General features: G+C 44.1%; 1 protein-coding gene across 1 annotated transcript in view; it reads right to left on the bottom strand.

Annotated features, from left to right (window-relative positions):
• The window catches only part of DNMT3L (DNA methyltransferase 3 like), a 182,221-nt gene that overhangs the window by 100,434 nt on the left and 57,804 nt on the right, over positions 1–23,983 (bottom strand). The window contains exon 6 of the mRNA XM_033942929.1: positions 4,449–4,617. Coding sequence (XP_033798820.1) covers positions 4,449–4,617 — 169 coding nt within the window. The remainder of the gene's footprint in view (positions 1–4,448; positions 4,618–23,983) is intronic.

Below are 23,983 nucleotides of genomic sequence, written 5' to 3'. Positions count from 1 at the left end.
CCTGTGATTTTTTCAGGGGTCTTTTTACAAAAAAATTAATAGTATTCTTACAAAATTTATTTGGCAAGATAAAATAGCTAGAGTTGCCTTAGTGACTTTACAAAAATCAAATGGAGAGGGTGGGGTAAATTTTCCAAATTTTTATAGATACCATCAATCCTTTATTATGCGCCAAGGTATGTATTGGGTCCTCCCAGAACTCATGGAAAAATTACCAGATTGGTTAAAATTAGAGTGGCAACTCATGTCTCCTATAAGGCTGTGTCATATTATTAGTACTAAAATGCCAAGGTTATACAAGGATAATAAAATATTAATTGACACTTGGAAAACTTTAAATTTGATAGATAATTTAACTTCTAATCCAATTCATAAGTCGACAAATCAAACATTATGGCTTAACTCCAAGATACAAATTGGCGGTTTTAAGATTATCTGGAAGCAATGGATAATAGGAGGAATACGTACTCTTGATGATATAATGTCTAATGGTAAACTGCTTGATTTTTCACAGCTGCAACAAAAATTTGGCTTGAATAAATCACAGAGAGTTATAAATGGTTGCAGCTGAAGCAGGCCATTCAGGCGGGGTTCCCTGAATGGAAAAATCTTAATAAAATATAGTTTAGAATTCCTATGCTTTCAGGCAGATTTTCTGGGACACCAAGCCGCACAGTGGTACAAATTAATATCTGGATTATTGAAAAAAAAACAAGGAATGGTCTTAGAGACATTTGGAGTATTGAGATTAAGCACGAAATTACGGCATCTCAATGGCCACGTATTTGGTCTTGGAGGATGAGATGTACAATGTCTGCATCTATGAGACAAACGTGGTTTTTCTTACTGCATAGAGCTTTCTGGACCCCTGTTCGTTTAAAAAAATTAGATAGCTCTAAATCTGATAAATGCTGGCATTGTCATCTTGAAGCTGGGACTTTAGATCATTTATTATTCTACTGTTCATTTATATTGGAACTTTGGAAATCAATCTGGAATCAAATTAATTCCCTATTAAAGAATCATGTGGCTTTATCCTATGACACAGTTTTATTTGGTATGGAAATGAAGGCAAAGAAACAAATCTAATCTAATAATAACATTATCTATAACTTAGATCATCACAACTCGGTTATACTATTTTCCCTTGATCTTTCAGCTGCTTTTGACACCATTGACCATTCTCTTCTTCTGGACAGATTAAAAACCATAGGTGTTTGCGATCTTACATTACAGTGGTTTACTTCTTTTCTAAGCAATCGATCATCCTCGGTACGCTTTAATAATACAACTTCTAAGCCTTTCTCACACGACTATGGAATTCCTCAGGGTTCTATTCTATCTCCCTTACTTTTCAACATCTTTCTTTCACCGCTATTAAGCCTAAGTCAATCAATAGGCTTTACTGTATATGCTTATGCCGACGTCATCCAATTAACTCATCCTTTTAACCCTGAAAATCCCAACGAAATATCTATAATTAATCAAAAATTAGAAAAAATAAAAAATTGGCTCACGCAAAACAGACTAGCCCTAAACATAACAAAAACTAAGGCATTATTTTTCCCAATGAAACAGGGACTAGAACTATCGGCCCCATTTTTAATAGATAATAAAATTATAACTTTAGTATCATCACTAAAGATACTAGGGGTCATCATCGATGACAAATTTTCCTATCAAGAACACATTAGTAATACAATTAAATGTTGCTTCTACCGTTTGAGTTTGATTCGCTCCATGTCCAAATTCCTAGAACCCAAATCTTTAAATATTTTGATACATTCTCTTGTCATCGCTAAGCTTGACTATTGCAATTCCCTACTGTTAAACATTACGCAAAAGAAAAAAAAACGCTTACAAATAATCCAGAACACTGCAATTAAAATTATTCATAATGGAAAAAAATATGACCATGTAACTCCTTTTCTTATAGATTCGCACTGGCTTCCCATTAATCAACGCATAACATATAAAATATTGCTTCTAGTATTTAAAACATTATCCACCAACGAACCTCAATTTATCGACCGACTACTAATTCCATACAACACGACTCGTTCTCTTCGTTCCACAACTCAAGGGTTGCTTATGGTTCCTTCTTTAAAAGTTATTGGAACCAGACATCATGATATATTCTCAGTAATGGCCCCTCTTACCTGGAATTCCCTACCTTTATATATAAGAGAAACAAAAGACCTCAAAATATTCAAAACCCATTTAAAAACTTTTATTTTTAAAGCTTCTTTTAATCTTTAAACAAAATTTTTCCTAATAATTTTACCCCAAACCTCATGTTTTTCCCTTACTTGGCTTTTCCTTTCTTCTCATCTGAAGAACAACAATTTTGTAACTTTTACCCTCCTTTTTTCCTTTCTACATGTGCCTGAGTATGTTTGTTTTGTCAGTTTATTTTTTCCCCTTTTTTAAAAACTGTACAATTTATATTTTATTGTTAATCGCTTAGTATGTAATAAGCGATTCAACAAACTTGATTAAACTTGAAACTTGAACAAGTTATTATTAATTTTAACAGGGGTTGCCATTCAACAGATCACTTATAATTGGAAGAGTTGGGATAGATTGAATTATTGTTTTTGGTGGAATTCTGTTTGCCATATTTATAAAATGGAAAGAACAGGATGTGTGGAGGCCATTAATAGAATATTGTAATGATTAAAAATTATTCTTCCCTGAATAAAAATTTTAAGATAATAGGGGTGGTGGGGGGAGGGAATTCTGTTTTGATTAGTTATAAAATAATTCATTTTCATAATTGAATAAGGGAGGGGGATATTATTTTTATTATGAGGAATATTTGTAAGATTTCAAGTGTACTGTATTTGAAAATTTACCGTATTTTCACCCATATACCGCGCACCCGTGTAAAACGCGCACACGGGTATAGCGCACAGGGAACACAAATTTATGTAAAAAAAATTTAATATAGCGCGCACACGCGTATACCGCGCATGCTAAAACCTCCTCCCGCCTACTCCGAACCGGCATCCTACCCCGCTCGCTTACCCACGCTTTACAACTTTTTTTTTTCAATCCGATCTGGCATTCCCCCTGTGAACCGGCATCCTCCCCCCCCGCTCGCATCATCCCCCCCTCCCCTGCAATCCTACATCCCCCCCAGCACCGCAAAACATCTCTTACCCGATTGGGCACCAGCACCAGCACCAATGCATAGGATGTGCCAGTGCCCGAATATCCTCACTTGTTGGTTTGGGCTGGGCTGGGCTTTGGTCTCGCTCTCTCCGAGATTATCTCGGAGAGAGCGAGACCAGAAGGCTTTGAGCATGCGCAAATGCTCAAAGCCTAGTCCAGCCCGGCGCAGGAAGAAGGAGGATCTCTCCCGCACCGCACCGCCCAGCCCAGCCCAGCCCAAACCAATGAGGGAGGATCTTCGGGCACTGGCATTGGCACGTCCTGTGCATTGGTGCTGGTGCCGGTGCCCAATCGGGTAAGAGATGTTTTGCGGTGCTGGGGGGGGATGTAGGATCGCGGGGGAGGGGGGGGTTGACGCGAGCGGGGGGGAGGATGCCGGTTCGCAGGGGGGATGCCGATCGGATTGAAAAAAAAAAGTTGTAAAACGTGCTCACACGTATAACGCGCACGGTTATGCACAGTTTGTAAAATTGTGTATAACGCGCGCGTTATATGCGTGAAAATATGGTAATTGATATATGTTATTATTATACTTGATTTAAGTTTTGAAATGAATAAAGATTTCAAAAAAGTGAAAAAATAAATGCTTCTTACTCATTCTCACCATTGGGATCCTCCTTTATTAGAACACTGATGTGGCCACAAAACTGCTTGAAAAAGCTTCAAAATAAATCACTGCTTTAAAACCAATAATCTATTTAAAAATGTAATTTCAGTAAAAAAAAAAAGAAAAAAAGATTTACCTCCCCCCCCTTTTACAAAACTGTAGTGTAGTTTTTAGCACTGGCCGCGGCAGTAACAGCTCCAACGCTCATAGGAATTCTCTGAACGTCGGAACTGTTATCGCCACAGCCGGTGCTAAAAACCGCACTACGGTTTTGTAAAAGGGGGGTTAAATTGAGGATTGCTGACAAATTTTTAAAATCCATCTTGTCTATAATTCCAATGCTTATCAGCCTTTATGAATAAACAAACTAACAAACTATTCTTTTCTGTGCAAGCTTATCACAATAATGTGCCAAATGTTTTGCAGCCATTATATCAGTTACTTGAAAAATAACACCTTACAATATAGTAGTACAGAGATGTATCAGCTCTGTAATAGACCAGAGCTGTCGGTAAGCAATATGATTCTAAATGGATTTGTATTCTAACAGTTTTAACTACATATACATTGTGTGAATGCTGATTTTGCCAACTCCAGTTAATTTCTGTTTCTGTCTCCCTCTAGAACTTAGAATTATTTCCACCCTGCCTCTGGATTGCCTCCTTACATATTCATCATAGAGTCTCTTCACACATGTCCTCCATTTCACTCTGCGCTGCAGTAACCCATGACGATTCACAGGTAAGCACAGGAAGCAGAACCAGATGTCCATGGCCTTCACCCTGCATGCAGTGCCAGGTTTCACCAAAATATCCAGACACTTGGCACAGTAACATCTACACCAGAAAAAAAAACCCCGAAACTAATCAGGAGAACTCCCACAATAACAAAAAGTCTTACAAAACCACGCTAACATAGTAAACAGTGATGGCACATAAAACAGTGTTTCTCAATTTCTTCAAGCCAAGTACCCCCTAAGCCAGCGGGTCTCAAATACGCGGCCCACGGGCGGCATGTGGCTCTCCTGGTTTTATTTGCGGCCCGTGGTCTGGAGGCATCATTCTCTTCCTTTTGGAGCAGTAGCCGGCTCGTTCACTCAAAGCCGCGGGTTGGCGGCTCCTTGCGCTATCCACTCCTGCATCGGAAGCCTCTCTGATGTCACAACATCAGAGAGGCTTCAGACGCAGGCGCGGATCTCGCAAGGAGCCGCCTCCCGTGGCTTTGAACGAACGAGCCAGCCAGACACGCTGCTGCTCCAGTGGCGTACCAAGGGGGGGGCGGTCCACTGTTCTCTTCCCTGCAGGGCCGACCAACTCTGGCGGCCCGACGTCAATTCTGACGTCGAGAGGACGTTCTGGCTAGCCAATCGCTGCCTGGCTGCCCGGAAAGTCCTTTCCGACGTTAAAATTGACATCGGGCAGCGAGAGTTGGTCGGCCCCGTGCAGAAGAGAAGCAGGGAGATGGCCTGTTCCCGATAGCTGCAACAGCAGCAGCCTATTCCGCGGCGGTGGTGGCATGGGGGAGGGCAGGAAGGAAGGAAGAAAGAAAGAAAGAAGGTGGGGTGGGGACAGGAAGCCAGAAAAAAAAGCAAAAAATGGGGCACGGAGGAAGGAAGAAAGAAGGAGGGGGGACAGGGAACCAGAAACAAAGCAAAAAATGGGGCACGGAATCAGAGAAAGACAGGCAGAGAAAGAAAGAAAAAGTTGGGGGAGGGAATGAGGTCTGGAGGAGAGGAAGCATACAGGAGGCTGAAAGAAGGGAAGAAGTATTGGATGCACAGTCAGAAGAATAAAGTGCAACCAGAGACTGATGAAATTACCAAACAAAGGTAGGAAAATAATTTTATTTTCAATTTAGTGATTGAAATGTGCCAGTTTTGAGAAAGAAAAGATATTGAACTTTAAATGTGAGTGCTGCAGAAAAAAATAGAGTACTTGGAGGGCCGCAGAAAAAATAGTTAATGTCTTATTAAAGAAATGACAATTTTGCATGAGGTAAAACTCTTTATAGTTTATATATCTTTCCTTTTAACTGTTAAAGGAAAGTTTTATAAACTATAAAGAGTTTTACCTCATGCAAAATTGTCATTTCTTTAATAAGGCATTAACTATTTTTTTCTGCGGCCCTCCAAGTACCTACAAATCCAAAATGTGGCCCCGCAAATTGTTTGAGTTTGAGACCACTGCCCTAAGCCTAACAAATACCAAGTACCCCTGCCCAAGCTCCACCCCAGACCACCCCAAGCTCCTCCCCTAACCCCACCCCAACTCCATAATAATAGTACTAATTGTAACGCAATTTCTTCCATCCATTTTTCATATATACACAATAGCACAGTTACTTACCGTAACAGGTGGGGGACAGCAGGCAGATATTCTCACGTATGGGTGACGTCACCGACGAAGCCCCGGTACAGACCACTTTAAAAATGCATCGCCACTTTAAGTCCTTGGGAAGTTCGCGATAGCCCATACAGTACATGCGCGAGAGCCTTCCCGCCTGACGTAGATGTGTGGTCCCTCAGTTAAGATAAGCCAGCTAAGAAGCCAACCCGGGGAAGTGGATAGGTTGTGAGAATATCTGCCTGCTGTCCCTGGATAACACCTGTTATGGTAAGTAACTGTGCTTTATCCCAGGACAAGCAGGCAGCGTATTCTCACTGATGGGTGACCTCCAAGCTAACAAGAATGGGATGGTGGGAGTGTTGGCCTTTAGGAGAATAAATGTTGTAATACAGATTGGCCGAAGTGCCCATCCCATCTGGAGAAAGACTTCAGACAATAGTGAGAAGTGAATGTATGAACTGAGGACTAGGTGGCAGCTTTGCAGATTTCTTCAATGGGAGTAGATCTAAGGAAAGCAACAGAGGCTGCCATAGCTCAGATTTTACGGGCTGTGAAACGACTCTCCAGTGCCAGTCCAGTCTGAGCATAACAGAACGAGATCCAGGAAGCCATCCAGTTGGAAATCATTCACTTGGAAATAGGATGCCCCAACTTGTTAGATCAAATTTGGCAAAGAGTTGGGGAGAAGTACGATGAGGCTTTGTCCTGTCGATGTAATAGGCCAAAGCACGTTTACAGTCCAGAGTGTGCAAAGCGGTTTCTCCAGCATGAGAATGAGGCTTAGGAAAAAACACTGGTAGAACAATTGACTGATTGAGATGAAACTCCGTGACAACTTTCAGTAGAAACTTTGGATACGTGCGTAGAACCACTTTATCATGGTGAAAAACTGTGACAGGGGGGATCTGCCACATAAGAACATAAGAATTGCTGCCGCTGGATCAGACCAGTGGTCCATCGTGCCCAGCAGTCTGCTCACGCGGCAGCCCTCTGATCAAAGATCTGTCCCCTGAGACTAGCCCTACCTGAGCATGTTCTGGTTCAGCAGGAACTTGTCTAACTTTGTCTTGAATCCCTGGAGGGTGTTTTTCCCTATAACAGACTCCGGAAGAGCGTTCCAGTTTTCTACCACTCTCTGGATGAAAAATAACTTCCTTATGTTCGTACGGAATCTATCCCCTTTCAATTTTAGAGAGTGCCCTCTCGTTCTCCCTACCTTGGAGAGGGTGAACAACCTGTCCTTATCTACTAAGTCTATTTCCTTCAGTACCTTGAATGTTTTGATCATATCCCCTCTCAATCTCCTCTGTTTGAGTGAGAAAAGGCCAAGTTTTTCTAATCTTTCACTGTATGGCAACTCATCCAGCCCCTTAACCATCTTAGTCGCTCTTCTCTGGACCCTTTCGAGTAGTACCATGTCCTTTTTCATGTACGGCGACCAGTGCTGGACGCAGTACTCCAGGTGAGGGTCGGTACAGCGGCATGATAACCTTCTCCGATCTGTTTGTACCACCAACGCTTGTAACTCACTGACCTTCTTGGCAGAGGTGAGAGCAATAAGGAAGACAACTTTCCAGGTAAGAAACTTGAGATGAATTGTGGCCATTGGTTCAAATGGTGGCTTCATCAACCTGGAAAGAACCACATTCAGGTCCCAGACTACAGGAGGAGATTTGAGAGGTGGCTTCACATTGAAAAGTCCTTTCATGAATCTGGAGACCAGCAGATGAGCAGTGAGAGGCTTTCCCTCAACTGGACTTGAGGGTAGAGAAGATGACGGAAAGCCTTGAGGGCATAATACATCACTCTGAGTTCCAGGAAATTGATATGAAATTTCCATTTTTTGGTGGTCCAGAGACCCTGGGTTTGAAGGTCATCCATATGTGCCCCTCAAACTTAAGGAGATCCATCTGTGGTGAGTACCTTGTGATGAGGAGGTAAGTGAAAAAGACCTCTGGATAGATTGGAGGAGGTCATCCACCATTGAAATGACTGCAAAACAGATGATGTTACAGAGATATGCTGTGAAAGATGATCTGTCGCTTGAGACCACTGAGACACAAGGGTCCGCTGAGGAGTGCGAAGATGCAGTCTTGCCAGTGGTGTCACATGAACAGTGGAAGCCATGTGGCCCAGAGGAACTATCATGTGTCTCGCAGAGATGGAGTGAAGAGAGAGCATTTGCTGACAGAGGTGAACGAGAACCTAGAGGCGATCCGGAGGGAGCAACGCTTTCATGAGAGTGGTGTCTAGGATAGCTCCAATGAACTGAAGACGTTGAGTCGGAATAAAATGTGATTTGAGGAAGATTACTTTGAATCCTAGAACCTGAAGAAAAGAAATGGTCTGAGATGTTGCTTGGACCATTTCCTGAGATGAAACAACCTTGATCAACCAATTGTCCAGGTAAGGAAAGACTTGTAAGCCGTGGATTTGAGAGATGTGGCCACTAAAATCAGGCACTTCATGAAGACTCTGGGAGAAGAAGCCAGGCTGAAGAGAAGGACCTTGTACTGGTAGTGACGTTGATGGATCTGAAAACGGAGATATTTCCTGGAAGCCGGATGAACTGGAATATATGTGTAGGCTTCCTTGGGATCCAGGGAGCATAGCCGGTTATTCTGATTAAGAATTGGATAAAGCAGGGCGAGGGAGAGCATCCAAAATTTCTCCTTGACTAGAAATTTGTTGAGAGCTCTGAGATCCAGAATGGGTCACAGTCCTCTCATCTTCTCTGGAACTAAGAAGTAATGGGAGTAGAATCCCTGGTTCGGCTGAGAAAGAGGAACTTCCTCGATGGCATTGAGCAGGATAAGGGATTAGACTTCTTGGAGAAGAAGAGAGGACTGTGTAGGGTCAAAAGCAGACTCTCTTGGAGGATGATCTGGAGGGAGAGTGTGATAATGGAGAATGTAACCCTGACAAATGATATTTAAGTCCCAAAGGTCTGATGTGATGAGCTCCCAACGAGTAATGAAAAGTTGGAAACGGCTTCTGATGGGCTGAGGCACAAGCTGTAAAATGCTGATTGTGGCTATGCCCTGAAGAAACATGTCAAAAAGGCTGTGTAGGCTTTTGGGGAGCAGCCTATTGTTTCAGTTGTTGACGAGGTTGCTGCTTCTGCCTTCAAGGTTGAGATTGTGCAGGAGCTGAAGGCTTAGCTGCAAACCTACATTGGTAAGAAGAAGCTGGTCTGAAAGGACGAGGAGGTAGAGGTTTCTTTTTAGGCTTGACTAGAGTGTCCCATCTGGTCTCATGAGCGGACAACTTCTGTGTAGCCGTGTCTATGGAGGGACCAAAAAGCTCATCTCCAAGACACAAAGCATTTGCTAGTCTATCTTGATGGTTCACATCAAGTTCTGAAACACGAAGCCAGGCCAGACGTGTCATGGCTACGGACATAGCTGCAGCACGGGAGGTAGGTTAAAATGTGTCATAAATAGAATGTACCATATATTTCCTCAGCTGAAATAGATCAGAAATATGATGTTGGAAAACGGGAAGCTTGCATACTGGGATGTATTTCTGGAAAAGTGAAATCTGTTTAATCAGGTGTTTAAGGTAAAAGGAAAAGTGGAAGTTATAGTTGCCAGAGTGGTTGGCCAACATGGCATTTTGATAAAGGCGTTTGCCAAAGCGATCCATGGCTTTGCCTCTCTGCCAGGAGGTACAGATGCGTAAACACTAGCCCCTGTAGACTTTTTCAAGGTAGACTCCACTAGTAAGGACTTGTAAGGAAGTTGAGGTTTGTCAAAACCAATAATAGGAACCACTTGGTACAGAGAGTCTAATTTGTGAGGAGCCAAGGGATGGAAAGTGGTATTTCCAGATTTTTATAGAAAGTTTCTCATAAAATGTCATGAAGGGGAAGCTTGAGGAGTTCCTTTGGTTGTTGATCATAATCTAGAGCAGGGGTCCCCAAAGTCCCTCCTTGAGGGCCGAATCCAGTCGGGTTTTCAGGATTTCCCCAATGAATATGCATGAGATCTATGTGCATGCACTGCTTTCAATGCATATTCATTGGGGAAATCCTGAAAACCCAACTGGATTCAGCCCTCAAGGAGGGACTTTGAGGACCTCTGATCTAGAGCCTCCAGGAACTGTTTAGAATGTTTAGTCAGCTTCCAGTGGAATAGACAGAGTTTCAGACATTTGACGAAAAAACCTGGAAAATTTGACTTTTCAGAAAAAACAGAGGGCTCATGCGAGGAATGTTGAGGTGAACCCTCATCAGAAGAACCTTCATCTTCAGAGAGAAGAGGATCCTGTTCAGAGTCTCTCCACAAGTCTGAATCGTGAATAGAATGTGGACGGTGTTGAAGGCTCAATATGCTTCAGCTTTTGCAACACCTTCCGGGACCGCACCACAGTCGCCTCTGGAGATGTTTGTGTTGAGGATGACTGGCGCCGAGGCACTGGAAGAATCGACTCCCATGTCAAATGTCTCTGCACTGGTGGAGCATCAGAGGGAGGAGCAGTCGGTGTCATGGATTCAGCTTGGACTGGCACCAAGCGAGTCGGTCTTGACATGGGCACCAGCATCTGGAAATGCTCACCCAATCTTTTGCTTCAGGGAGAGCACCAGCACCGCTGGCTTTTTTGCCGGTACCTTCAGTACAGCTCTACGCTCCGGCAATCAGGAGGCCGAAGACGAGGCTGTAAGGTTTGACCCCCCCAAAATGTAAGGTCTAGAGGGGTTAGGTTGAAGCGCCCTTATAAACGCCAGGCCCCAAGTTCAATGCCTTCACAGAGGTTTCATTAGGAAGTAAAATTACTGACAGAGACCACTAAGAGTGCTTGCATAAAGAATATATAATATTACAGTTTAAGTTTAAGTTTAAGTTTATTAGGATTTTTATATACCGCCTATCAAGGTTATCTAAGCGGTTTTACAATCAGGTACTCAAGCATTTTCCCTCTCTGTCCCGGTGGGCTCACAATCTATCTAACGTACAGAATCTATCTAACGTACAAATCTATCTAACGTACAGAAAAGCAAGATTCATAAAAGTTACAATTAAGTATTACAATTAATGAGAGATATAAGTTTTACAATTACAGAGACTGATTCTGTGTTCTTGTGAATGAGAGAGAACAGACAGAGAAAAGAATTCAAGGGGAAGAGAGACAGGAAAGGGGTGATGTTGAGTAAGAGAAGCGTGATGTTCCAGATAGAGCAAGAAGGGGGGTTGATGTTGAGAGGGGGCTTTTTTTTAACAAATAGAATCTATTGAACTTCAATAGAATCTATTGAAGTTAAGTATCCCCATCCTTTGTAAACTGTCTGAAACAATGGTTAGTTTCACTGGTAAGGATGGTGAGTGAGGTGTGCTAGACTGGAGAAGAATAGACTGGAGTCAAATGTACTTTCCAGTATGCCTCTGACATTAGTTTCTGATTAATCTTAGTTATCTGTGCACCTGGACCCACTGTCCATCCTAAGCTGTCCATCCTAAGCATCAGACATTAACACATTTTCTTAACACCTCTTAGCTGCAAGTTCGTTTGTTACTTTTTAAGCACTGATTTAATTTAGGCTTGCAATGACATTCCCTAAGGCCAGACATGAATGATATGATCTCCCATAAGCCCTTGCTGACATTGGTTAGGGCAACCGAAAATGCTGATTGCTAACAATGCTAGGCTGACAGAGGCACTCACCGATATCGGAGCGGAGAGCATCCTGGGCTTTTTCGAGATCAGCAGGCTTGGCTCACTGCTACTTTGACCTGAAGCCCAGATGGGGTAGGGGAAGACTTCTTAGCCGGCTTACCCACAGAAGGTTGCAACACTGGAGTTGTTTCTGCTGGTGTCGAATGATGCAGTGTTGATTTGGACGGCGCAGAAGTCGGTAGCAGTGTCGAGTCCCCTTCCATTGCGACACTGTGACAAAACTACTGCATCCCTGAGGTTTATCACAGGGAAATATAATAAAACATACAAACTCCGGTGCAGAAGGGATGACCAGGTCAGGGTCCAGGGGAGTAGATCAGCTGACTACCCTGTAGACAGCGAGGAAGAAATGGAAATAGAACAGGAAAGCTGTGTCTTTCCTGAAGCAGTCCCAAAACCATGCAAGAAGATTCTGCCTTGTTATTATCCAGTACCTATTAGGCAGAAGGCAGATCAGCAGGGTGCCCTGAGAGAAACGATACAAGCAGAGGGAAGGAAACTCTCCCCCCTGCAACTACGGGGGAGCGGTTTCTTCCCTCAGCTTAAACCGAGGCTCTGTAGAGAGCTAAGGGGGGAGGAGTTAGGCTGGAGAGTCCCGGAGAGACAAGCAGTACAGAAGCAGAAAGCCCAGCGTAAGGCTATGCTTCCTGGGAAACAGTCAGACCAGTGATTGGAGTCTGACTAGGAGATGAAAGAGGAGCCAGTTGTGAACTCTGCTGTGGAGCCCAGTGATACTGAGCCTAAGATAATTGAGGTAAGAAATGCCCCAGTTGAATACCAGCCTGAACCAATGGAGACATCATAAAAACCTGTGAGTTCAAAGGAAAGGATTTTTCTTACCTTGTTGTTTCTCTGTGATTTCACTAGGGAATGAGGGCAGGTTATGACCAAGCCTGGAATATTGGAGAGGGCAAAGTTTAATCTTAAATGCCTAGCAGAGTAAAGCACAAGTGCCTGTACCAATCCCTGTATGAAGCTTAGCTTAGCTAACAAACATTGGGCAGGAAGACAGCTGAAGAACTATGGTATCAGGTTACCAAATCTCCGTGGCTGTTCACAGCTGCAATGTGTGAAATGCAATTAAGTTTGCCTGTCTTTGCAGTCTTGAGGAAAACGCTGAACTGAGAACTGCTCCGTTTTGCTGGATAAACACAGGTCAGCCTTATCGAATATGTTCAGTTAGCCAGCTTTACTGGACAGTAATAAAGCTAGAAGAACTGTGACTCTGATAGCAGATTACTTGCTCTAATATACAACTCTGGTGAAGAGGACTATTGAGACGGTGTTTCATGTTGGATAAAATCCAGAGTAAGAGATTTATATTTTGTTTTGAGGAAGTTCTTTTTGTATTCTTTTGACTGTAAATGTTATGCCACCGGGAGTACCTGGAGGGCATGGGGTTGCTGGGAGCGGGGCTTTATTAAAGCTTATTATTGCACACCTGAGCCATTCTGACTGGTGGATTGCTCTAAGAGCCCGCACAGGGACTGTGCTAAGAAGCAACCTCAGGAATCCCAGTTGAAAGGTTTCCCCTACTTCAAAGGGGGCTCACGCCAGTATTTAGGCATGTGCCACTGCCTGGCTGCCTAAACCGCTCGGCTAAAGCATAGGTGGTGACAAAGTGGTATCAGTGTGGGATTGGACTACCTTTCAAAGGTGCAAAAAGGATACTGCAAATCAAAAATTTTTTTTGTGGACTTTTGGTCAAGTTCCAGGAGGAACGGGGTTTTTGTATGTGTTCCTGGAGGAAAAGTGGGTTTTGCAAGCACAATATGGATGGAATGAACTAATCATTTGGATGCCATTTTGAAAACGTAGTTACAGCACAACACAGCTTCCGGATCCAGTGAGAAGCAGCTTGCTTAACTGCGGAGAATTCCACAAGCAAGCAACGGAGAGCAGCATCCCAGGACAGGAACTGAGACACAGACGGTGCCAGGAGTTCCTGAGGAACCAGAGGGGACCGGGACGTCCTGGAAGAAGGGCAGTGCACCCTGATAAGGAGCACCCAGGTGTAGACTCTTCAGCACCGCGGTAAGTGCACTAGACGCGGGGTCTGGCAAGGGTGGTACTGGGAGGCTAAGTTTCATTAAGTTACTGCACTTGGATTGTGTATTTTCTTTTTCATTCTTTACAGGTCCAAGATGGAGACGTCAGCATTGGCGGCAGTGGCAGCTGAGCGTCATAGGCAAAATGAGGAGCTAAAGAAAGTCTTGGAGACCAACCAAGGTCTTTGGCAAGCCAGCCAAGAGGCAGCAGAATGGCACCACAAAGACTTTATCAGAGCAATGGAGACACAATCAAAGATGATGGGATAGCTGTTGCAAGCTTCATCAGGTGGTCCAACAGTGAATCCGGTAATGGGGGTCTTGTCTGCCCAGCCTGCGGTAGGACAAAACTCTTTAAAAGCATGTTGAATCTTAGTAAAATTATGCCAAAAGATGCTCCGGATGATTTTTTTAGCTCTTTTGAGCGGATTGCCACAGCAGCAGGTTAGCCAGTGGACCAATGGGCTGTTAGGCTATTACCTTGCCTGGCAGGAGAATCATTGGCAGTGTTCCAAACTTTACCCTGGGACAGGCCAATAATTATCAGGCCATTAAAACTCACATTTTGGATTTCCTTGGGTTCACTAGGGAGTATTATAGACAGGCTTTCCGTGGCATGCAGTGGCAGGATAAAAAGCGGCCTAAAGTACTGCTTCAACGCCTCACAAAGATGGCGGAGAGGTGGTTGCAACCCCTGAGTTCTTTTCGCAAAAATTGTGTTAGAACAGTTTCTGGAAACGATGCCTCTGGAAATACAAAAGGGGTGCGCAGGCAGGGAAACCTTGCAAGTGGTAGAGGCGTATCTGGACACCCAGAGTAAGGTAGATATTATACGACCTACATATAGAGCACACCCACCCACACCCGCCCTGACACACACACCTGGGGATATGCCACCTAGCGGGAATAGGTTTTCCAGAGCTCAGGGTGGTACTCCTCAGAGGAAGTTTTCACCAGCCACAGCGATGCAGTGTTTTAAGTGTGGGGGAAAAGGACATTAACAGTGGGCATGTAAAGAGACAGGGAGCCCCAGAGTGGCTTGGGGTGCCCTTAAAGAGGGAATATGGGCCCAAGGGGGGTATTTCCTAATGATATCAATAGGAGGACATGAATTGGAAGCACTGTTGGACTCAGGGGCGGATCAATCCATGATGGCCCACCAGTTGTGGAAGAAGGTGTTTCCTGAAGAAAGTGCGGGAGAAAATAATAACAGGGTCAGAATTAGGTGTGTCCATGGGGACAGTAGGCAATACCCGGTACGTTCCACCTTTATAAGGTATAATGATAAGATGTATAGAACCACTATAGCAATAGTGCCGGAAGCCCCCTTTGAAATTATATTGGGTCAAGATTGGCAAAGGTTCACAGAAACTATGGAGAACAAGCGGTGTCTGGTGAACACCCGTTCTCAGGGGTCTTCTAGGGCACGACCGGAACTAGAGTTGGGGAGGATCTTTCCTTTCATGGGGGAAGTCTTCCAGAGAACCCAAGATAGAGAACGGGTGACACACACCCAGAGGAGGAAGCAACAGCAAAGGAAGGGACAGGCGATGGCACAAGCCGGCAATACCAAGGAAGTGCCCTGGTTGCCCAGGGAAGTCATGGAAACCTTCCCGACTTTCAAGGCTGAACAGAAAACTGACCCCACGTTGAAGGAGGAGGAGCCACGTGCCTATGTCAGGTGGAAAGGCATTTGCGCATGTGTGGTGCGGGCTATCGCAAACTTTCTAAAATCTTAAAGTGGCGGTGCACTTTTGAAGTGTCCGTACCGGGGCTCTGTGGATGACGTCACCCACATGTGAGAATATGCTGCGTGCTTGTCCTGGAATAAAGCTGTTTTGATATATTAGCAAGCATAAACCACCAAGGCTGAGGAGATCTAGAATGTATCTAGATCGAGCCTGTAATTTGTTGAGAATTTTAATTTCAGCTAATATGATCGAACAAGGATATAAAATCCTTTATCAGTTGTATTATTTATTTATAAGATTTTATATCCCATCCTCCCCGAAGAGCTCAGAACAGGTTATAGTTTACATTCATTCTGTTATAATCATTGCATAAGGTTACTCAATAGTTAATGTATAGTTTTAGATGAATCTTGGTTATGGTCACTTCAGAATTAAGTGAGCGATAAGGTGAATAAAGCACAGTTACTTACTGTAACAGGTGTTATCCTGGGACAGCAGGCAGATATTTTCACATGTGGGTGACATCATCCACGAAGCCCTAGTAAGGACAGTGAAAAGTGTAGAACCACTTTAAACTTTAACAAGCTTTTATACTGCCCGTACTGCACATGCGCGAGTACCTTCCCACCCAAAGCCAGCTCATGAGGTTGTCAGTTCTATGCCCAAGCAAAGAAGCCCAACTAGAGGAGGTGGTTGGGTAGTGAAAATATCTACCTGCTATCCCAGGATAACACCTGTTATCCCAGGATAACATCTGTTACAGTAAGTAACTGCTTTATCCTTGGACAAGCAGGCAGCATATTCTCACATGTGGGACTCCCTAGCTTTAATAAAGGGATGGAGGGAGAGCTGGGTTCCAAGAACTCAGAAAAATTAGAGTTGCCTTGCAAAAACCTAGATTCAATGTCTTATATGAGAGCGCGGAGGCAAGGGAAGGATCATAGTAGATTCTAGCATGTGTCCTTGATCCAGTTCTCTGGTCACCCAATCAAAAAAATCAATCAGGTTTGTTTGGCACGATTTACCCTTTGTAAAGCCATGTTGCCTCGGATCCTGTAACCCATTAGATTCTAGGAACTTCACTATCCTTTCTTTCAGCAACACTTCCTCTATTCAATTTTTCTGTTATGTTGTTGGAAAAATAATGGAACTCCATGCTCTATTACTAGAGGTAAAAGGAGAATTCTGAGAGAACCTATATGTATGGAGGCTGAGAAAATAACAAAAGACCTCCTAGAGGCAGGTGAATCTAAATATAGAAGATGCCAAAAAAAATTCAAGAATCAAATTAGAAAAGACTACTGGTAAATGCACCCATAAGCAGCAAACCAAATGAGCAGTTGAAACCAGTCATGTCCCAAAGTATATACGAATGAAAAGGGAAAGGAATTTCGTAAGCAACAAAAGCATGATTCTCATGAAAATAGTCTTAGAGGATAAAAAGGAAGAACTATCCTAGAAGGAATAAAAAGCTGATGCTATGAAGTATAAAACTGGAACAACATAGGCCCCGATTCACTAAAGTCAGTGATTGTCGCTAAACCTGTTTCTAAAACCCGACTGCTGTAGACCTGTCGGTAACTGTGTTACTGACAGGTCTGCCTGGTTTTTTTTCCCTTAATGGCACTGATATTTTGCATGTCTTGCACACGCAAAATATCTGCCCAATTAAAAAAAAAGCTCTCTTTCCCTCCCCAAACCCCCAAAAATGGCAGGAGGGATGCTCACTCCCTCCTGCCACCAGATGCCCGCCACCAACAAATGGCAGGAGAGATGCCTACACCCTCTTGCCACCAGACGCCCGCCTGCCACCATCAAACTATTAAATATGGCAGGAGGGATGCCCACTCTCTCCTGCCACCAGATGTCAACGAATGGCAGGAGGGATGCCCACTTCCTCCTGCCAGCGGAGTGCCCCCTCCCTCGGCCTCCCATCCCCCCTCAGCCCCCCTTCTCCCTATTACCTTTCATTGGGAGCAGAAGTCCCTCCTGCTCCTCCGTCAGCCGCCGCTGTCTGCAATGCAGGCCTTAGGTCCCTCCCCGTGCATAATCTGAGGGAGAAACCTAAAGCCCCTATTGGCTCAGATGCCTCAAGACCCTCCCCTTGGGTGGGGTCTTAGGCATCTGAGCCAATCGGAGACTCCCTTAGGCTCCCTATGTATCCTGGATACAAGGGGGAGGAGCCTTAGCTCAACTGTAGGGTCTTGAGGCATCTGAGCCAATCAGGGCCGTAGGCCTCTCCCCGTGCATTCCTCCTGCCATTCCTTGGCAGCAAGCGTCTGGTGGCAGGAGGGAGTGGGCATCCCTCCTACCATTTTTGGGGGTTCGTGCGGGGAGATGGTCGGTGGATTGAGGGTGCTAGCATGGGGGGAAGGCTTTTTTAATGGGGTAGATGGTGAGCATTTAAGTCGAGCAGAACATCTGTCCCAGTAAAGAAAAAGCAGAAGCCCTGACATTAGTGACAAGAGGCTGCTTCTCCTGTCACTATTGTCAGGGCTCTGCACCGACTCAATCGCTCATTGAGTGATTGAGTCGGTGAGTTTGCATGCCCCGATTCACTTGATAGTGAATCAATCGCTGTTTGCAAATCAGCCAGAGAATCGGCCAACAGCGATTGAGTCGCTATCTTTAGTGAATCTAGGCTATAGTGGCCTCCTGTGGAAAAAATAACCTCCTGATAAAAATATTCTAAAAAAATGAACTTCCGGTGACATCATGCGGTTGAGCAGACGCTGAGAGGCTCTGCTCCCGTCCTCGAGTCCCTTATGAACTGTACAAATCGACGTTTCGATCGGGCTGTGGTTCGTTTGGAGTGGGGAGTGTTGCCCGTGGGTGTGCAGTTCCTTCAGGTGGTGTCCGGCAACTTTTATGGTGACCCGGCCAGTTCATAAAAAACAGGAGCGTGGTAAACTCCCTGACACCAAGATGATGTCAGCTTCCCGCCCCGCAAGCCATACTGCTCCACCTAACCCCACATGGTCGGCCGAAATCGTAGCGGAGATCATGGCGGCCGTCAAGTTTGCTATAGACAAAAAACTGCAGCAGTTTTTTGATAAGATTGACACGGATCATGAGCTCCTGCATAGCATGAGCCTGGAACTGGATGAGGCCCAGACGCAGGTGAGTACCCTGGAAGATCAGGTTTCCCCACTGGAGTCTAGTTCTGCCCTGGTGGCTAAGCAGTTAGCTCAACTGGCAGAGAAAGTGTATGACATGGAGAACAGAGCTCAACAATACATTCTCCGGTTGGTTAGGCTGCCGGAGCGGATTGCAGAGGCTGAATTGGTTGCATTTCTGGAGCAGTGGATTCCGGAGTCCCTGTCTAAGGATTACCACCTGGGCAATCTGCGTGTGGAGCTTGCACATCGATTGGGGCCTAAGGGGGCTGATGGTTTGAGACCCCGAGTGGTAATTTTTAAAATCTTGAACTTTGACCACAAAACAGCCTGCACTTCAGTGTCAGGGTAGTTTTTTCTGGGGAGGGTCTGGCGAAGACTGGGCGCTGGACCTTTTTATCTTCAATTTGGTACCTGTTGTTTGTTTATTTGTGGTATGATACTGGGTGAGTCTACTTTACAGGCATGCTCATGGAATGTGGTGGGCATTAACTCGCCCATTAAGTGCTCAAAAATTTTACAGTCATTGAAGAAACATATGCATATTGCCTGTCTTCAGGAGACCTATTTGTCGGACAGTGAGCATGTCAAATTGGCTAGGGGCTGGGTTCGGATGGTCCACTACTCCTCGGGTACTACTCATAGTGCTGGAGCGGTCCTCTTGAGCAAAATTCTTCCTTATACTGTTCATTAGGTTGTTAAGGTACCGGGGGGAGGATTTTGTTTCTTCATTTGGAGGTGCAAGGTGATTGCTAATATATATGCTCCAAATGTGTTTAACATGGAATTTTTTTCAACAGCTCATTGGTTTGTGTGCCACCTTTCAGCATCTCCTCATTCTGATGTTTGGTGTTTTTAATGTGGTTCTTGACCTGGATATGGATTGCTTGGGGTGGGGCTTCTTCAACTGACTACCAGCCTGCGAGAGGCTTTGCCCAGTTCTGCCAGGTATTGGATTTGGTGAATGTTTGGCGCCTTCATCATCCTGTAGATAAGGACTTTATACATGTGTTGCGGGCTCATCCTACTATGTCTCGGATAGATTATGTATTGATGCCTTCTTTCTTTCTCCCTAGAGTGCTCCACGTGGAGATTGGTACCCCCACTATTTCTGATCATGCCTTAGTGTGAGTGGAGATCTAGGGTGTCTGACTGGGGTCTACGCCTGGTCAGTGGAGGTTTCCTAGATATCTTTATTGGGATACACGTTACAGAGAGTACATTCTTCAGAAATGGGATGAATATTTGCAGGATAATGATCCAGTGCTTCTATGGGAGGCTGCCAAGGCATTCCTCCGTGGGGAGACCATAGCATACGTGGCCAGGCAGCGGAAAGAACGCTCACAGGAACTATTATATTTGCATCGCAGGATTGAAACCTGCAAGCGTCAATGGATTGCTTCCAGGAATCCCGCCAATAAGAGATTCCCTTCAGGTTGCTCGGGTGGCATTACAGGTTAAGATTCATGAACATACTTTAAAATCCTTCCAATTTTACAAACATAGGTTTTATAGATATGGAAATAGTTCTGGTAAAATATTGGCCCATATGGTGTATCCTTGGCAGTGACCCCTTTTTTGTAAAGGGCTTTTGCAGAATAATTCTTTAGTTACGGATAGGGATCGTCTCACTGCTATTGTTTCCCGTCATTTTCAGGAGTTCTTCTTCAGGAGAACTTTGTCTCCGGGTGCCGTAGCCTCCTATTTGGACTCTTTACAGCTCCCTCGGGTTTCGGAGGCCGAGGTTGAGGTTTTACAAGCTCCCATTATGGCTTTGGAAATATAGCAGGTCATTAGGGACTCTCCACTTTCTTAGGCCCCAGGACCCGATGGTTTACTTTCTGAATTTTATAAAATTTTACAGGACTGTATTGCTGGTTCCTTGGAGGCTTACTTTGCCTGGGTGGCATCCCTGGGGGCCTTCCCTGCTCATGTTAATCGAGCACATATCGTGTTGATTCTCAAGCCTGACAAAAATCCAGCTTTTTTGGATTCATATTGTCCCATTTCATTGATTAATTTTGAGCCTAAACTATTGGCTAAAATCCTGGCTAATCGTTTGGCTGGGTTTCTGCCGGGTTTGATTCATGCAGATCAGGTGGGGTTCGTTCGGGGTAGACAGGCGGTATGGAACATCAGAAAGGTCATGGCGGCTTTGGCTCACAGTGCTAGTCACTCACTCCCGGGCCTCCTGATTAGTCTTGATGCTAGTAAAGCGTTGGATTGGGAGTACTTGTTTGCTGTGTTAGAGGGCTATGGGTTGGGGGGTTCTTTCCTGACCATGGTTCGTCTTCTGTATCACCTTCCTAGCTCGGCGGTGCTGGTTAATGGTATGGTTTCTGGTTATTTTCCGGTGGAGCATGGCACCCGTCAGGGTTGTCCTCTCTCCCCGTTATTATTTATTTTATCTTTGGAGCCTTTACTGCAGCGGATTCGGGAGGACAGCTTGGTTTTTGGGTTGCCTGTGGGGCAGGAGGAGATGTGTTTTTGCTTGAAGAACTGTAGAAAGTTTGCGACTGACCACACCACGCATGCGCAAGTGCCTTCCCGCCCCACGTAGGGCACGCGTCTCCTCAGTTTAGATAGCTAGCTAAGAAGCCAACCAGGGGAGGTGGGTGGGTTGTGAGACTATCTGCCTGCTGTCCCTGGATAACACCTGTTACGGTAAGTAACTGTGCTTTATCCCAGGACAAGCAGGCAGCATATTCTCACATATGGGTGACCTCCAGGCTAACCAGAATGGGACAGTGGGAGTGTTGGCCTTTTAGAAAAATAAATTTTGTAGTACTGAATGGCCAAAAAGCCCATCTCGTCTGGACAAAAATGCCAGACAATAATGAGAGGTGAAGGTATGAACCGAGGAAAAAAATAGCAAATTTACATATTACATCAATCGGGTTAGAGTGAGAAAAAATACTGAAGCTGCCAAACTCGAACTTTTGGAGGACTGTGACTTGACTCTCTAGTTGCAGCCCAGCATGAATATAACAGAAGAAGATATATGCAGCCAACTTGTTGAATATTAATCTCCTGAAAACAGGATTCCCCAACTTGTTAAGGTCAGAAAAGACAAAAAGATGTGGAGATGATCTGTATGGTATAGTCTTCTGCAAATAAGTAGCTAATGCTCATTTGCACTTTCCTAGTAGAAAAAATGTAGACATTGATTCAAATGTAAACTTTGCAATTGGATAGGAACCACATTAAGATCCCATACCACTGAGAGGTGGTTGTACATTGAAAAGTCTTTTTAGAAATCTATGAACGAGAGGATGAGCAGCAATAGATTTACCATCTGCAGGCCTGTGAAAAGCGGTAATATTATCAAGACTAGTGTTTAAGCCCATTACATTAACAGGCAGGGCCGCCATCAGAAATTTCTGGGCCCCTTACTGAGCAATCCATGGGCCGAATACACACATACTTTTCTACTAATGCTCCACCTAAGCCAGTCCCATAAAATCTTCTCACGTCCATTGGGTGACTTGGCATAGAGGAGATATTCATAAAAAGAACGTCCGTCAAGATCTTTACTCATAGACTGTGTCATTTGCTTTAAATCATATTTCATCATTAATCCAAATTGCACAATTCTTTCTCTGTCTTTGTCCTGAATGGCATCTGGCCACATTGCTGGATCCTTCCAGTCAACAAATTTATGAGCAGGCGCGGAGAACGCATTTTTAAACAAATGTAGTTTATCCTTGTACTCCTTATGTAATTTTAATCATTTATGGATATGTTTGTATGTTTATTGTTCAAATGGTTTTATTTATTTCCCCAAATTTATTTTTGTTATACGCATTGAAAATATTTGATATTGCGTTTAAATCAAAATCTCAATAAACTTGAAACTTGAAACAAGTGCCCGTGAGATTGTGGGAGGGTTAAATACTCAAAACTTAGAAGAATAACAATTTACTTAAAGTTTTTGCTACACCAGCTTTCTGGTATCTTTACATACAGTGGCGTACGTAGCATATGTAACACCCGGGACCCATCATTTTTTGGCACCCCCCCATCTGTAAGAAAAACATGATTTTTAGTAATAAACCACACGTCACACATGAGTACCTAGGAAAAGGCAGCATCTTACATATTGCAGTGAGCAGTACATCAATACACCCATTGTAAAACTAAACAAGCCAGATCAATCAATCCTACACCGTCAATCCTAACAGAAAACCATGTCTTTCGAACACACAGAACACAGAAAACACCTTCGCCTAGTATGGAATATGTCATCACAAACTAATCCTTCACTCTTTTACAAAACTGTAGTGTGGATTTTAGCCACAGTGGTAAAAGCCCTGACGCTCATAGAATTCTGAGCATCAGAGCTGCTACCACCACGGCTGGCGCTAAAAAGCACTCCACAGTTTTGTAAAAGGGGGGATAAAATAGAAATACATAGTTTCAACGCTCTAGCTCAGAGGTGCCCAAACTTTTTGAGCTTGTGAGCTACTTTAAAATGACCAAGTCAAAATGATCTACCAACAATAAAATTAAAAAACACAAAGCACACTATACGCTGAGAAAATGTTAATTATCATTCCTATTCTGGGTTTTTTTCAAAGAGGTCAAGGCAGATGACTCTATGCATTGTCACCTCAGTAACAACCATACAAAAATAGACAAATATACCCTCCATCCTTTTTATTAAACCACAATAGCAGTTTTTAGCGCAGGGAGCTGCGCTGAATGCCCAGCGCTGCTCTTGACGCTCATAGGCTCCCTGCGCTAAAAACCACTATTGCGGTTTAGTAAAAGGGGACCATATTGTAAAATATAGACAGCAGATATAAATTCAGAACTGTGCATAGTAAGTGAAGGGAAGTTTTCATCTCTGGGAATTTACCCAATTAACTATTAAGTTATTTGGGCAAATTCCTTTGAAAACTGTGGTAATACTGCCTCCACTTTGCTAAATTTAAAATAAAATCATTTTTCCTACCTTGTCTGGTGATTTCATGAGTCTCTGGTTGCATTTTCTTCTTCTGACTGTGCATCCAATTTTTCTTCCCTTCTATCAGCCAGTATGCTTTCTCTCCTCCACACCTCATTCCCTCCCCCAACTTTTTCTTCCTCTCTCCCTGACCTTTCTTTCTTTCTTTCTGTTTCTCTTCTTTCCTTATGTTTCTCTGCCTGCCCCCTTTCTTTCTTTCTCCCTTTCGTTCCCCAAGCCACTGCTACTGCCGTTGCCATCGGGGAACAGGACCCACCAATGGATAACAGGCCCCAAAGCCGAAGCCGACGCCGACGCATGTTCTACCTGCTTCGGGCCGATCAGTCTTCCTCTCCCCGACGTCAATTCTGCCGTCGGAGAGGA

This window comes from Geotrypetes seraphini, chromosome 4 (assembly GCF_902459505.1).
Source record: "Geotrypetes seraphini chromosome 4, aGeoSer1.1, whole genome shotgun sequence".
NCBI lineage: Eukaryota > Metazoa > Chordata > Amphibia > Gymnophiona > Dermophiidae > Geotrypetes > Geotrypetes seraphini.
Note: the sequence above shows the minus strand (reverse complement) of the source record. Positions and strands in the feature narration are given on the sequence as shown.